The sequence below is a fragment of the Elephas maximus genome, chromosome 23 (genome assembly GCF_024166365.1).
Source record: "Elephas maximus indicus isolate mEleMax1 chromosome 23, mEleMax1 primary haplotype, whole genome shotgun sequence".
In the NCBI taxonomy this organism is placed as follows: domain Eukaryota; kingdom Metazoa; phylum Chordata; class Mammalia; order Proboscidea; family Elephantidae; genus Elephas; species Elephas maximus.
The window spans coordinates 79,670,605-79,686,114 of record NC_064841.1 but is presented as its reverse complement, the minus strand read 5'-3'; the positions used below and the strand labels follow the sequence as shown (position 1 = coordinate 79,686,114).

The following is a 15,510-nucleotide window of genomic DNA, read 5'->3' as shown; positions in this document are numbered from 1 at the left end:
TCTGCTTGCATCAAATTTATGTATGTCCATTTTCACATTACGTATGACATCCTGTCTTAGGCATCGGCATTGCCTACCTCACACACACCTATGGATACATATACTTGGACTTTGATTTTACTCTGACCTATTCTAGAAAACTGATTCATCAGTTACTCTTTTCTGCATCTTCGACTTTTTCCTCTTTCCCTCTTTATGTAGTCCCCTTCTCCCAGTGTATAAATTTGCTCAACTTTGATCTGTTCAGAAGACCCTCTCCCTGGTCTCTGCCTCTGACTCAAGCTGTCATCACTGTCTGCCTGTGTCCTTCCCCAGCCCACAAACTGCAATGGCCCTAGTTACCACAGTGTGTACACATTTCCCAATCTCATTGCACTTTACCACTTCCTCCTTAAAACTCCCTTCTTCCTTGGTTTCTATTCCATCCATATTTTTCTTTATTCTTATGTAATTCCTATTCATTTCTTCTACTGGTTCCTTTTCTTTTTTTTTCCAGCAAACACCAAATTTTAATAGAAAAGACACTTAAAAAAATTAAGAAACAAATTGTGATGTAAATACTACGAAATCAAGGACATAACATGTTTACATCGCAGGCCTCTTTGTTTTACACCTGTTTTCTCCATGAATTCATAGGGAATAGGCTCCAGCACTCAGGCCCATGGGTTCTCACAAAGTGTGCTTCTCGAGGTGGAGCAGGCTGGCACTTCAGTTGAACCCTGGTACCTTTCTCTTTGGCTTCCTTCTTTTTCTGATCATTTTCCTTCATGTGTTTCAGAAGCCATCTTGGCTTTTAGAGTGCTTCATGTGCTCAGTATGCACATGAATTCTGTTGGCAAGGATCTTGCCCTTGTTTGTTCACAAAGTGCCAGCAGCATGCTGGGTAACATTGTAGACTCTTCCAGTTTTGCCATGGTAACACTTGTGGGGCATTCCTTTTTGAACAGTGCCCACTCTCTGGATGTCTACAACATCACCCTTCTTGTAGATTCATGTGGATGTGGCCAAAGGAACAACTCCATGTTTTCTAAAAGGCCTAGAAAACATATGGCGGGTGGTTCTTCTCTTCCCCTTTGTGTTCGTCATTTTAGCGAATTACTGCAAGATGGTCGTTCTGGCCGAAAGCTGGTTCCTTTTCATTCATTCATTCATCAACTTTTACTGAGTGTCTATTGTGTGCTAGGCACTGCAGATTCAGTTATAAAATTGTGTCCTAAAAACTTTTGCACTCTACTTAAGAAGTCTTAATGGAACCCAAAATTACAAAACAGTATGGTAAGAGCTGTGAGATGAGTAAGAAGCACAGAAGTTAAGAAGGGTCTCTAAGCTAAATTGGGATGGAGGATGAGTAAGTCTTCCAGAAGATGACATGTGAACTTAATTTTTAAGGATAAGTTGGCATTAACAAAATGCAGAAATAAGGAAGGAGTACATGCGCACCAAAGACATAAGATCAGGTTGATGCTGGGGAACTAGGAACCAATATGAGCAAGCAAACCAACTGACTCCAGAGCAGGGTTTGGCAAATTACGTCCTGTCTGCAAAATCTGGCCTGCAGCCTATTTTGGTACAGTAAGTAAACTAAGAAATTTTTCTTTTCTGGTAGCTTTGAGTTTATTTCCACTCAGTACAAAGCAGACTGTCATGGGGTCCAGGAAAGCTCGCATGTGACTGGACAGTATAGAGTGGGATTCCCTTGATTTCTTTTTCATGTTTTGCTTTTTTGATATAAAAGATCCCAAACACCTTCTCTAGTTACAGCAGCCCCCCTCATCTATGTGGTGGGGAGGGGGTTCAGAATGGTTTTTATATATTTAATGTGTTTGAGGGGGAGAAAAAAAGACAAAGATTATGGGACAGTGACCATATCTGGCCCTCTACAGACAGAGTTTTCCAACCCTGCCTTAGACAAGAAGGAAGAGAAAAGAACTATAAAAATTTGAATTAGTGTTCTCAGAAAGTTTCAAGAAGATAATTGTAGCCATAAAATAAAAACATTCTACCATTAAAACTATCAGAAAACCAGGAACGGTTATTTGATATACAAGCCATCACTAGGAAAACTGCCAACAGAAACAGAAATGGAGAGGACACTGTGAGAGGCCATGGATTTACTTTCCATTATAAGACCTTCTGGCCTATTTGCTTTTTAAAAAAAATTACTTTTAAAGAAAGTGAAAGCAAAGAAGTTGGAGGGGAGGATATAACGTAGGAAATAATTGAAGAAAAGTTCCTAGAACAAAAGGAAAGCATAAATCTTCTGATTAAGAAGGCTCGCCGAGTACCTAGTAGGACAAATGAAAGAGGGCTTGCACCTAGACCCATTCTTGTGAAACATCAAAACTTCAACGATAGAAGACTTCAAAAGTTTCAAGAAAGACAGATTATTTGCAAAATGGCATCCAACTTTAGAGCTGGAAACAAGAAGACTACAGAGCAGAGCAATACCTTCCAAGTTATCAGAGAAAACTCTTCTGAACCTAGAACTTTATGTGCAGTCCATACTATTAATTAAGCACAAAAGCAAAATAAAACATTCAACCAAGGATTCAGAAAGTTTGTCTCTCATCCATTCCTTCAGAAAAAAAAAAAAAAATTTGAGGATCTCCTTCAGTAAAATAAATTAAAACAACAAAGAAGACTGGGACCCAAGGAGTGGACCTAAACTGCAATGTGATGAGAAGGGATTCCAAAGTCATACCTATGCAGCAGGCCTAGAAAGCCAATGGTCCAAATTAAAACAACATCAGAGGGTTCTGGGAAAAACGTATTCAAGAAACGAATTCATGCAAATAGTGTAGTAAGAAGCTTGATGATCTTAGTCATAAGACAAAGGTATGTGTTTCTTTTGTCAACAATAAAAACAAAAAATCATTGCCGTGGAGTCAATTCTGACCTTTTGGTTAGCAGGCAAGCTCTTAATCACTGTGCCACCAGGGCTCCTTGTAAACAATAACATCAATTAAAAACTCTCGAGAAAACGAAAAGCTGGGCAAGAAAGCTATAGTCTAAATATGAAGCAACTTAAAATATAACGTGATTTTTGAGCACTTGATGGAGTGTAAAAAAAGGTAGTTCATTTATCTCTGCTCATCAGAATATTCACCGTTGAGATGTGCAGGTATGGAATTACATTTCATTCTTTTTGGGCTCAGGCATGCTACTTGGTTCAGGGTGAATTATAAATGCCATTTATAAGTTTTCAACTTGCAGACAAAGCATGGAAAATTTTACCCGTGAACGTAAATATAAAAACATAAAAGTAATGACAGGGCTGTCAAAACTTGGGAGAAAAAAGGGAGAGAAGTCATGGGGAAAGTATAAGCGCTAATTTCTTGTTTAGATAATAGGTATCCTTGAGAAACTGGGTAAGTTCACGGATCAAGAAATGGTGGTTTCAATATATTACTTATAGATATTATATGTAACATATATGATATAGAGGTAATCCATTAAAAAACTAAAAATAATACAATTGCCTAGGTTGGGAGGAAGAGGTGAGAAGGGAAGTGGGATTACTTGGGGTTGAGTGATTCTTGTTTTTTATTGTAAGGATTTTGTGGAGCCATTTTGTTTTTCTGAATAACTTATAATAACCAATTTTATTTAAAAACATTGATTTGGTGTAATATTAAAAAACTACACAAAAGGTATGCAAGGAAATTTTTACTACTGCTCCCAGCCTTTCAGAACCCCATTTTTGAAGAGACAACTGTTATTATTCTGTTCAATTAGATATATATCTACATATATGTCTGTGTGTATCTATATATGGAGACCTGGTGGCAGTGGTTAAAAGCTCAGCTGCTAACCAAAAGGTTGGCAGAATGAATTCACCAGCTGCTCCTTGGAAACCCTATGGGGCAGTTCTACTCAGTCCTATAGGGTCACTATGAGTTGGAATTGACTTGACGGCAATGAGTTTATACACACACACACACACACAGTGGTAGCACTACAACACTGCCCTATACCTTTATCTTCTCACATCATATCTTGAAATTCACTTCCTATCGATATATAGGTGACGCAGTGGTTAAGAGTTAGGCTGCTAACCAAAAGGTTGGCAGTTTGAATCCACCAGGTGCTCCTGGGAAACGCTGTGGGGCAGTTCTACTCTGTCCTATAGGGTTGCTAAAATTGGCTCGATGGCAATGAGTTTGGTTTGGTTTATCAATATACAGATCTCATTTTGTAAGCTGCATAGAGGTAACATCATGGTAACAATGTATGTATAAATGTAAAACCACTTAATGAATCCCCCACTGATGCACATTCAGGATTCTTTCTTCTATCTGTGCTATTACAGTACTAGAATGAGGACGTTTTTACATAAGTCATTACACATGAGTGTTAGTATATGGTGGGATAATTGCCTAGAAATGGAATTTACTGGGTCAAAGGGTATGGACATTTAAAATTTTAATATATACATTTACATTTACCTGAGAGACTATTCCACATTACAACTGAAGATCCACTTCTCATAAAAGATCAAAGGGTCTAATCTCATTATGCTTTACATCTCTTTACAAAAAACCCAACACTCCATGTCCTACATCATTGCCAGTCCTCTCTTCCCACGTGACACAGTTTCCCACTGTCTTAGTCATCTAGTGCTGCTCTAACAGAAATACCACTAATGGATGGCTTTAACAAACAGAAATTTATTCTCTAACAGTCTAAAAAAAGTAGGGTAGAAATCCAAATTCAGGGCATCAGCTCTAGAGGAAGGCTTTCTATGTTGGCTCTGGAAGAAGGTTCTTGTCATCAATCTTCCCCTGGTCTAGGAGCTTCTCCATGCAGGAACCCAGGTCCAAAGGATGCATTCTGCTCCTGGTGCTGCTTTCTTGATGGTATGAGGTCTGCCCCTTCTGCTCGCTTCCCTTTCCTTTTATCTCTTGAGAGAGAAAAGGTGGTGCAGGGTACATCCCAGGGAAACTACATTGGGTCAGGGATATGACCAGGGTAAGGGTGTTACATTCCACCCTAATCCTCTTTAACATAATCTAATCTTGCCTCATTAGTCACAGGCAGAGTTTAGGATTTATAACACAGGAAAATTACAACAATCACAAAATAGAGGAAACCACACAATACTGGGAATCATGGCCTAAAACCAAGTTGACACAAATTTTGGGGCGACACAATTCAATCCAAGATGCTCCACCCTTTGGCCCCCCCCAAATTCATGTCCTTGCCACATGTAAAACACATTCACCCCATCATATCAAAGCAAAAGCCTGAAATCAACTCCAAGACGGAAATCCAAAAAATTCCTCTTCATCTGTGAAATTAGAACACAAGTTTGTATTTCCAAAGGTACAATGGTAGAACAGGCACAAGCTAGACATTTCCATTACAAATGGGAGAAATTGGAGGGGAAGAAGGCATAATAGGCACCAAGCAAGTCAGCAGAACACATTACATTAGCCCTCAAGGCTTTGAAAATAATCCCCTGTTCTCTGAGACCATTTACACAATAGCCCTGCCCTCCAGACTCTAGGTATTGGCCACAGTCTCTGGATTCTGTGTGGAGACCCCTTGGTCCTGGGCTTCAGTTTTGCCTTCCAGGCCCAGTGGGACGGCAACTCTGCTCCCTTGGCTTTAGGTGCACCATTCTCCTTCCTAGTCCATCTGAGTGGTGACTCCACCCTTGGAAACACCAGAGGCCATGACTCCACTCTTTGAAACCCCAGAGGTCATGGCCATACCTTTTGCGACTGAGCCAGCTTGGCTTCTTGTGTTCCTTGTCTCTTCAGCTTCTGCTTCCTGATTCCTGGGCGTCTTGGCCCTCGGGCCTCACGCTCACATCTGGCCTGCTGGGGCAAGTTTTCCAAAGTTCTGTAGCTCCACTGATAAGTGCCTGGAGGCACCCTGCTCTGCCAGTAAACTTCCGCTGGAAGGCACTTAGATTTTCTGCTCCGTGAGTCGGTTCCAGCGCAGTCTTGAGCTGGTCTCCTGGTTCTGCTGCTGCTAGTTCTCTGCTGCTGCTTCTCACCATCTACGTCATCTCTGGTGTAAGCAGTACTCCTCACTTCCTTCTGAGTCCTCCATCCATTCACAGTTTCAAAAGCACTTCCACATTTTAGGTATCTGCTGGAGCAGCACCCCATTCTCGGTACCAAATTCTTAGTCACCTAGTGCTGCTGTAACAGAAACCACAAGTGGATGGCTTTAACAAACAGCATTTTATTCTCTCACAGTCCAGTAGGCTAGAAGTCCAAATTCAGGGCATCAGCTCCAGGGGAAGGCTTTCTCTGCTGCCTCTGGAGGAAGGTCCTTGTCATCAATCTTCCCCTAGTCTAGGAGCTTCTCCGTGCAGGAACCCCAGGTCCAAAGGACGTATTCTGCTCCTGGCACTGCTTTCTTGGTGGTATGAGGTACCCTCTCACCCCCTACTCTGCTCGCTCCCTTTTCCTTTTATCTCTTGAGAGATAAAAGGTGGTGGAGGGCACACCCCAGGGAAACTCCCTTTACATTAGATGAGGGATGTGACCAGGGTAAGGGTGTTACAACCCACCCTAATCCTTTTTAACACAATTTAATCTTGCCTCATTAACCACAGGCAGAGATTAGAATTTATAACACAGGAAAATTACAACAATCACAAAATGGAGGACAACTACACAATACTGGGAATCATGACCTAACCAAGTTGACACATATTTTGGGGGGACACAATTCAATCCATGACACCCACCTCTTTCCAAAGCCCAAGTCCTTTTTATAGATCTTTCTGGAACTCACAATCTGTTGGAAATTGAGCCCTTTCTTTACATCTCAAACGTTTTCACCGAATATTCCTGATAAAAAGCACTCTTCTTCCCTGCCTAAGTTCTAAATAAATAAATAAAAGAATAAGATGGACAGAGATCAAATTACCATTGTTATTCCTAATGAAATTAATAATCAAATTATATGCCATAGATATAAACTACTTCTATATTAACCCATTGCCTGTTGCGAATTCCGACTCATTGCGACCCTATAGAGCAGAGTAGAGCTGCCTCATAGAGTTTCCAAGGAGTGCCTGGTGGATTTGAACTGCAGACCTTTTGGTTAGCATCTGTAGCACTTAACCACTATGCCACCAGGGTTTCCACTTCTGTGTTAGGTAGACCTAAAGATTCAGCCACAGGTAGTTCTGGATCATCCCAGGCCTACCTACACAGGGGTCAGTGCTTATACAGTTTTTAACACGGAGAAGACTAGAACCTGTGCTCTCTGCAGGCAGGCCTACTCCAAGTAGAAAGAGGCTGGGGCACACATATCTTGTTTCTTTTTCCAAACTCACTGCAGTGTGATGGGTCACTTTTGTGTGGCCTTTCTAGCCATGGTCTTTTAACTCCCACCCAAGTGACTGAGTGGGACTCTACTGAGATGGTAATTGTCTCCCACAAAAGGGATTAGTCAGTTTTGCCAAAACACTGGGCTTGAGGTCAGCCATCCCAGAGGTGGGGAAGAGAAGATCCCCCCCATGACCAAGGAAGAACTACTGGGAGCCAGCATGTCCTTTGGACCCGGGATCCCTGTGCTGAGAAGCTCCCGGAACCAAGAGACAGAGGAAGAACTATATAGCACCAAAGGCAGCAAGACCCGGCAGCAGGAGACAGCAGGCGTGATGGGCTTCCTGGCCCATGGAGACAGAAAGCTGAGTGCCTTTAGGCAGAGACCAAAAGCCTGAAAGAGGCGTGCCAGTGAGCACAGCTGGGAAGAGGCTATCCTCATAGAAGAATTGTGTCCTGAGTGTTCCTTAGCTCGAATTGTAACTGTTACTTCCCTAATACACCCCATAATCGTGAATATTTTCTGTGAGTTCTGTGTGGCCATTGCACTGAATTATCGAACCCAGCAGAGAAGTAGAGAGAGCCATGGGAGGGATGGTTGGTGTCAGAATTGGTAAAGAGGGCGGAGAGAGGAGGCATATCTGACCTCCACCTCATAGGAATCAGCCTTGGGCTGTTGATCTTGATTCTCCTTCCCCCTCGTGAAGTTACAGGAGGTCAGACACTGCTCCCATGCTATTTTTACACTCACCAATCAGATTACCATAAATACGTCTCCCCTTTGGAGGGAGACCAGGAAATGTCATACCAGCAGAGCTCCCTCACATGGAAAGAAACATCAGTAGCGAAAAAGTTGCACTCCTAACAGTTGGTCACCTCCTTCATGTAACCAAAACCTGTCCCCTGGGGACCCTGCTCTCTTTGCAGTCTATCAAGTGGTGGCTGTTTTCTCTTCCATATTTCATCAATACTGAGGCTGGAGATAGAATAGGGGTTCCGTTTTCTACTCATTGCCACCTCCAGGGCATTGTTTCTCCCGACTCCTTAAAAAAACCAGCTTCTTTGAATTACACACCAAGGGACTGTACCACTCTTCTTTCCATGTTGCCATCACCTTCAGACCCTATGATTTCTATCACTTGCAGGTTTTAGGGCCTGTCATCATTATTATTTCAATATCCACGTGGATGACACCTTGTCCTCTAGGTTTATTCCCTTCAGTTTCCATGATCTTGTCCTTGACCCTACTTCAGTTACACACTCCCATATTACCCTAGATTTGTAATTGCCATTAACTGTGTCTCCTCCTTTCAATTTTAAGTGTGTACTTCTGTCACCACCTCCTATATTTCCTACACATTCCCTTTAATATCCTAACTCCAACAACTCTTCGATCCTGCAGTGAGCTTCAGCCCATTTACCACTTTTTCCTTGTACGTTACCTCCATCCATTCACATCCTCGCATCTCTTCATTCCTGGCTTAGATTCATTCCATGGTTCAGTATAACTGATCACCCCCTTGCATACACACTCAACCACCTTACCCCTCTCTAACAACAGAACCCCAGCCTTGGTGAAATCCTTGCCTATTTCCCACTTCCTGCCTACTCTTTACCTGCAACCAAACAGCTGAACATGACTAGAAAAAATACCCCACCATGTCCTCTGCCTGTACTCTCTATCCCAATCACTCTCCTATAGAGGACTTTCCTCTGCCCGTTAAGCCACCTCTGCAGGACGATTCCCAAATACTTGCAAATATGCAGAAATGCAACCTGTCTTAGTCATCCAGCACGCTGTAACAGAAATACAAGTGGATAGCTTTATCAAACAGAACTTTATTCTCTCACAGTCTAGGAGGCTAGAGGTCCAAATTCAAGGTGCCAGCTCCAGGGGAAGGCTTTCCCTCTGTCAGCTCTGGGGGAAGGTCCTTGTCATCAATCTTGCCCTGGTCTAGGAGCTTCTGGGTCCAAGGGCTATACTCCATTCCTGGCTCTCCTTGCTTGGTGGTAATGAAGTCCCTCTGCTCTCTTCCCTCTTGTATCTCAAGAGACTGACTCAAGATAAAACTTAATCCTGTGGATTGAGTCCTGCCTCATTAACATAACTGCTTTTAATCCTGCTAATTAACATCAGAAGTTAGGTACAGTGTAACGAATTACCACCTAATATGGCCCTTCCAGCCACGGTCTGTGACTCACACACGATTGAGTGGTACTACGCAGTAAGGTATACGGAACCTGTGATGGTTGGGGTTCTGTGCCAACTTGGCTAGGCCACGATTCCCAGTATTGTGTGGTTGTCCTCCATTTTGTGTGTTGTGGATCCTGACTTCTACATGTTGATGAGGCAGGATTGGTGTAGGGTGTGTCTTGGGTCCCAGCCTTGCAGGAGGGCGTGACTCAAGTCCCACCCTTGTGGACTGCATCTAAGATGCATGTTTGTGTCCTGGTGAGGCGCTCTCTCTCTCTGCATCTGGATCCCGCAGCCAGTTAGTGATCAATTGACCTCTAGTTCTTGGGACTTGAACCAGAGGCCTGCTGTCTGACCTGCAGACTCTGGGATTCGCCAGCCTACATAGTCCCATGGGCCGTCAGACTATTGTCTGACCTGATTCACCAGCTTCCGCAGCCTTGTGCGTCTGTGGTCTGAACTGCCAGTTTGGGTTCATCAGCCCCTGCAGCCATGTAGGTTGGGAGAAGCCAATGCCTGACCCACGGATTTGGGACTTACCAGCCTCCACAACTGCGTGAGCCACTTCCTTTATACAGTTCATGAGTTCTGTGAGACATTGCAGTGATTTAGGGAACCCAAAGATGGGAAGGTGAGTACCGAGGGGAGAGGGAGTAGTTGGTGTTAGAGATGATGGAGTGGCACAGCAGTTTGGAGAAGCTCGACATCTGGGACATCTTTAACCTCTGCCTCATAAGAACCAGCTTTGTGCTGATCCTTATAAATGATTAGGATTTACAACCAAACCAAAACCAAACCCAGTGCTGTCGAGTCGATTCTGAGTCATAGCAACCCTATAGGACAGAGCAGAACTGCCCCATAGAGTTTCCAAGGAGTGCCTGGCAGATTTGAACTGCCAACCCTTTGGTTAGCAGCCTTAGCACTTAACCATAGGATAAACACATCACAAAATGGAGGACAACCACACAATACTGGGAATCATGGCCTAGCCAAGTTGACACACATTTTTGGGGACACAGTTCAATCCATAACATTCCACCCTTTGGCCTCCCAAAATTCATGTCCTTACCACATGTAAAACACATTCACCCCATCACATTATCCCTAAAGTCTTAGATCAATTCCAAGTGCAAATTCCATCCTGGGGCAAAATTTCTCTTCATCGTTTCCAAAGTACAATGGTGGAGCAGGCACAAGGTAGACATTTCCATTACCAATGGGCGAAATTGGAGGGAAAGAAGGGATAACAGGCACCAAGTCAGCAGAACACATTACATGAGCTCTCGAGGCTTGAAAATAATTCTGAGACCATCTAGGCAATGGCCTGCACTCCAGTCTCTGGGTAATGGCCACACTCTGGATTCTGGGTGGAGAGGCCCCTTGGCCCTGGGCTTCAGTTCCATCTTCCAGGCCCACTGGGACAGCAACTCTCCTCCCTCAGATTTGGGCAACCCCATTATCCTAGTCCATCTGAGTGGCACTCCCACTCCCTTGAACCTGGGAGGCCCCATTCTTCTGCCCCTTGGGCATGGCAGCCCCACACTCTGGAACCAAAATGGTGAAGATCTGACTCTTTGAAATGTGGCAGGCTGTGGTCCCACCCTTTGAGACCCTAGAGGTAGTGACCCTACCTTGTGAGACCAAGGCAGCTCTGCTTCCCATGCTTCTTGTCTCTTCAGCTTCTGCTTCTTATTTCCTTGGTTTCTCAGCCCCTGGGGCTAGCCCAGTTGGGAAGTGTTACAAAGCTCTTTAGCTCTACCAGTTTAAGTGCCTGGAGGCACCCCACTCTGCCAGTAAACCTTGGCAGGAAGGCACTCAGCTCTCTCACTCTGTGGGTCAGCAAGCCTAGCTCTACCTGTAAGTGCCCGGAGGCACCCCACTCCACCAGGAAGCCTCCTGCCCGAAGGCTCTCAGGTCTCTTGTTCCATGGGTCTGCTCCCACACCAGTCTCCTGGTTCTGCTGCTGCAATTTCTCTGCTGCTGCTTCTCACTGTCTGCCCCATCTCCGGTGTTACAGCTTTCCTCACTTCCTCCCGAGCCCTCGCCAGAATTGTTTTGATGTCCATAATTCCATCAACAGCCTCTTCAAGGCAATCTAGGCTTTCACTATTAGGCACTTTAAAACTCAGCCTCTATCCATTATTCAATTCCAAAACCACTCCCACATTGTAGATGTCTGTTAGAGCAGCACCCCACTCCTGGTACCAAAAACTCTGTCTTAGTTATCTAGTGCTGCTATAACAGAAATACCACAAGTGGATGGCTTTAACATAGAGAAATTTGTCCTCTCATGGTTTAGGAAGCTACAAGTCCAAATTCAGGGTGCCAGCGCCAGGGCAAGGCTTTTTGTCTGTCAGCTCTGGGGGAAGACTTACGACAAGGACCTTCCCCCAGAGCTGACAGAGAAAGCCTTCCCCTAGAGCTGGCACCCAGAATCCAGGATTCTAACCTCCCAAACTGTGAGAATAAATGCTTGTTTGTTAAAGCCATCCACTTGTGGTATTTGTTATAGCAGCAGTAGATAACCAAGACATAGCCTTATGATATATTTTAAAGCAATTTCTGAATATTTTGCAAACTGCTTTTTAATTTGAACCTTGGAATCTGCTTATCTATTTGGGTTCTAATTAAATTTATAAAGCAAGGGAGGTTTGACATCTTATGATACATGTAAGAATAGTGTGTACCTTCCATTTATTCAGGTCTTCTTTGTATTCTTAATTTTAAAATTCTTCTGATACATTTTTCTGTTACTGGGTCTTTTTTCTTTTTTGTTGCTATAGAAAAAAGGATCTTCCATTATATTTTGTAACAGGTTGTATACATACAGGAAGGCTACTTACTGACTTCTGTTAATTTTGTATGTAATTAACTTGATTTTTTTTTTTTCATTTGCTACTCTTAAACTTTCCAGGTATAAAATCATCTGATCTGCAAATAATTTTCTCCTCCTGTGCAATTTTATAGCTTCTTTTTCTTGTCTAAATGCCTTTAGCTTTTTAATTGTTTTCTCTGTACTATTTGTTTTACCAGTTTAACCTTTAACTATAACAAAACATTAAATGATACTGATAAATAAGAGCATGGATACAGACGAATAGAATGTTAAAATGCACTTCCCTTAATCATCATGAAGTCAGTAAGATCAATTTTCTTCCTAATTGGTAGTTTGTAGTAGAGATGAACAGGAGAGAATAATCATATGAAAGGGTGACGGGTATTTCCCTACTTCTGGTTTCTTTTTGTTTGGTGTTTTAGCAAAGAATTATTGTTACTAAAGAGTTATGAGGGCTGTGTACTTTGCATACCACAACATTTTATTAATGTATTCTTAAGGCTAAGTAAACTAATTTTACTCAAAGTAAGTCTACCTTAAATTACAATATTAACAATCTCTAGACACAATGAACTTAAAATATAAGTAGAAATCTATGCGTTCGTTTAAAGACCACTTATTATAGAACTCACAAATGAACATTTACAAATATAGAAATAATGATACTTAGAGTGAAGATTTTAATATGGAAACCCATAAGATGTCATATTTTAAACACGCACGTTTCAAAAAGGGAGAATTTTTTTCACAAAATCAAATTATATAAACTTGGCATATTCCAGAAAATATTGCTTTAAATACTCATACCATGATCAAAATTCCTTTGGTAGTTTTTAATCAAAATGAAACATGCTATTTTGTAAAATATAAAGAAGTACTTTTAAATGTTACCACAAAAGTATCTTTTTCGTAGTTACCATACTAACATCACTACTGAACTTGCAACTTTGCTGCTCAACCTCACTTATACATACACAACATGAAACCAGATACCAACAAAATCCTTTTAATCTTTCGACAAAATAACTTCTGCTTCACAATGTCAAGACTTTGAAGTCTCCTATAAAACCTTTTACAGTGGTATAGTACATAGAACAATTACTGTCCCTGTGCATACTGTAAAAAGAAAACCAAACTTTATTATAGCAATAATACAAATATTTCCATTAAAAAAAAAAAATCAAACAGCAGTTACCCTAATGCAAAAAACAGGCACTGCTAGACTCAATCTTAGAATGGTAAACACAAACACACTAACCTCCCAAAACCCTTCAACAGAAAATTACAAATAACTCGGGCAAAATAAACATGTTAAAGTCTCACTCTATTAAACATCAGACACACAATGTCCTTTTGGCACATCAGAGATCTCACCTAGAAACCTGATTTATGAAAAAATCAGTCACCAAAGTTTAAAACTATCTGAAAACAAATGAAACAAACAGATGCCAGTATTTAGGTTGCATAATTGATCAGCCAGTTTTTAACACTGACTGCTTCCTCCTAATGTTCACCAATTAAGGGTTCCTATTTCCAATCTAAGTGTTCATCCACTAAGATACCTTGTCTTCAGGAATACCTAAGTAATCTTTGTAGCTAAAGAATGCAGCATTTAGGGTCTTTGTAATTGTGCATTCATGATCACACACAAAAAAACCAAACTTTCAGCTTTTGACACAAGAGTAAGACCTTATAAAGGAGCTTCTCTTAGCCACTATCTTCTTGTTCAATCTCAAAATTATTTTGCACAGAGCAGCAGCAATCTTTTACATGCCAAAAAGAACAAGAAGAACTGGAGGGGAAAAAAGATACATATCCCATTTGAAAATCCTTAAGCCTCTTGAAGGATGACCCTAGAATCATCTCCTTTCCTTGTAATCCACAAGCTGGTTCAATCACGGAAAGGCCTGGAAACAGCACAGATGTGTTTCATTCCTCTGAAGGTACATTCTAGTGTTTTAAAAGAAACACAGACTAAAAGAAAATAGTCTGCTGACTTCGTTACGCCACGTAGTGGTACTGATTTGGGTTGTCTTTATCTCTCTCCATATAGTCTCTGTCTATAAGAGATTCAATTCTCTTTTTCAAATCTCCAGGCTACAAAGGAAAAACAAAACACACACAAAATCCCAATTATACTGACTTTAAATTTACAAACATAGAAGAATATAATACATCAAGGACAAATGATATAATTATAATTACTTAAATAATCATGAAATGAATAAAGTAAAATTCCCTACTTCAAAGACAAAGATTATATTATATCTTGATCAAAAGTGTTTCCATGTGAATTTGTCAGAGCAAGGCTTTCTGCAGAAAACTTGAAATCTGTGAAACGTATATACGTTATTTACAATCACTATTAAATCATTATTTACAATCACATGGTAGATCTATTATGTAACAAATATTTGTTCTTTACAAGGGATATCTGATAATGTCTTATTGGAGAACTTTCATCCTTTTAAACAATATTTCTCCCTAAGTACATTTTATTATATAAATAAATTGATATATTTACTATATGTTATATTTATATAGTATAATCAAAAACTCCATGTGCTCCTTTGCTAAAAACAGATGACTGAATTGATGAGTCCATATATAACATGATACTTAACTGCTTGTCTCTGCCTAGGAAGGCTACCGCCAACTTCGCTGTGTTAAGAAGCAAATGTGTATATAGGAATTTATGAGCAAGGGGTCTCCCTGTATCATACACACACACGACACGATATATAATATACAGTCTATTTTCCAAATAGCACAACCTTCTATTCTGTGATAGGTCATATATTTTATAAGATATGGGTGAAAAACCTATTACCTGTAAAAGAAGAGCTAGGTGCCACTATTTAGTCTCACCATGAAGTCTACTGTTTAACTGCTTGGTGTCTTCATTTGTAAAGTGGAAAAACACTTGTGGCTTGTGGTAGGAAAGAGTAACATACACAGCCATGTCCCGTAAGCTGAGCAAAATACTGTGTATGCACAGACCTCCTTTCAAGGCTACAGGAATCAAATACTTACTAGTGTCAGATGGGACTCCCATAAGTCCTTCAAAGTTTTAGACTAATTGCAGTGCTTAAGAGCTACAGTTGCTAACCAAGGGCAGTACGAATCCATCGGGCGCTCCTTGGAAGCTCTATGGAGCAGTTCTATTCTGTCCTGTAGGGTTGCTACGAGTT

At 41.4% G+C, this 15,510-nt stretch overlaps 1 protein-coding gene and 1 pseudogene across 1 annotated transcript in view; both read right to left on the bottom strand.

Annotated features, from left to right (window-relative positions):
* Window positions 1-560: 560 nt before the first annotated feature.
* On the bottom strand, window positions 561-1,089 carry LOC126066394 (60S ribosomal protein L21-like; annotated as a pseudogene).
* Window positions 1,090-13,309: 12,220 nt separating this feature from the next.
* CUL4A (cullin 4A) overlaps window positions 13,310-15,510 on the bottom strand; it is a 60,391-nt gene continuing 58,190 nt past the window's right edge. Inside the window, exon 20 of the mRNA XM_049867189.1 lies at window positions 13,310-14,416. Within this exon, the coding sequence (XP_049723146.1) occupies window positions 14,321-14,416 (96 nt within the window). The 3' untranslated portion in view covers window positions 13,310-14,320. The remainder of the gene's footprint in view (window positions 14,417-15,510) is intronic.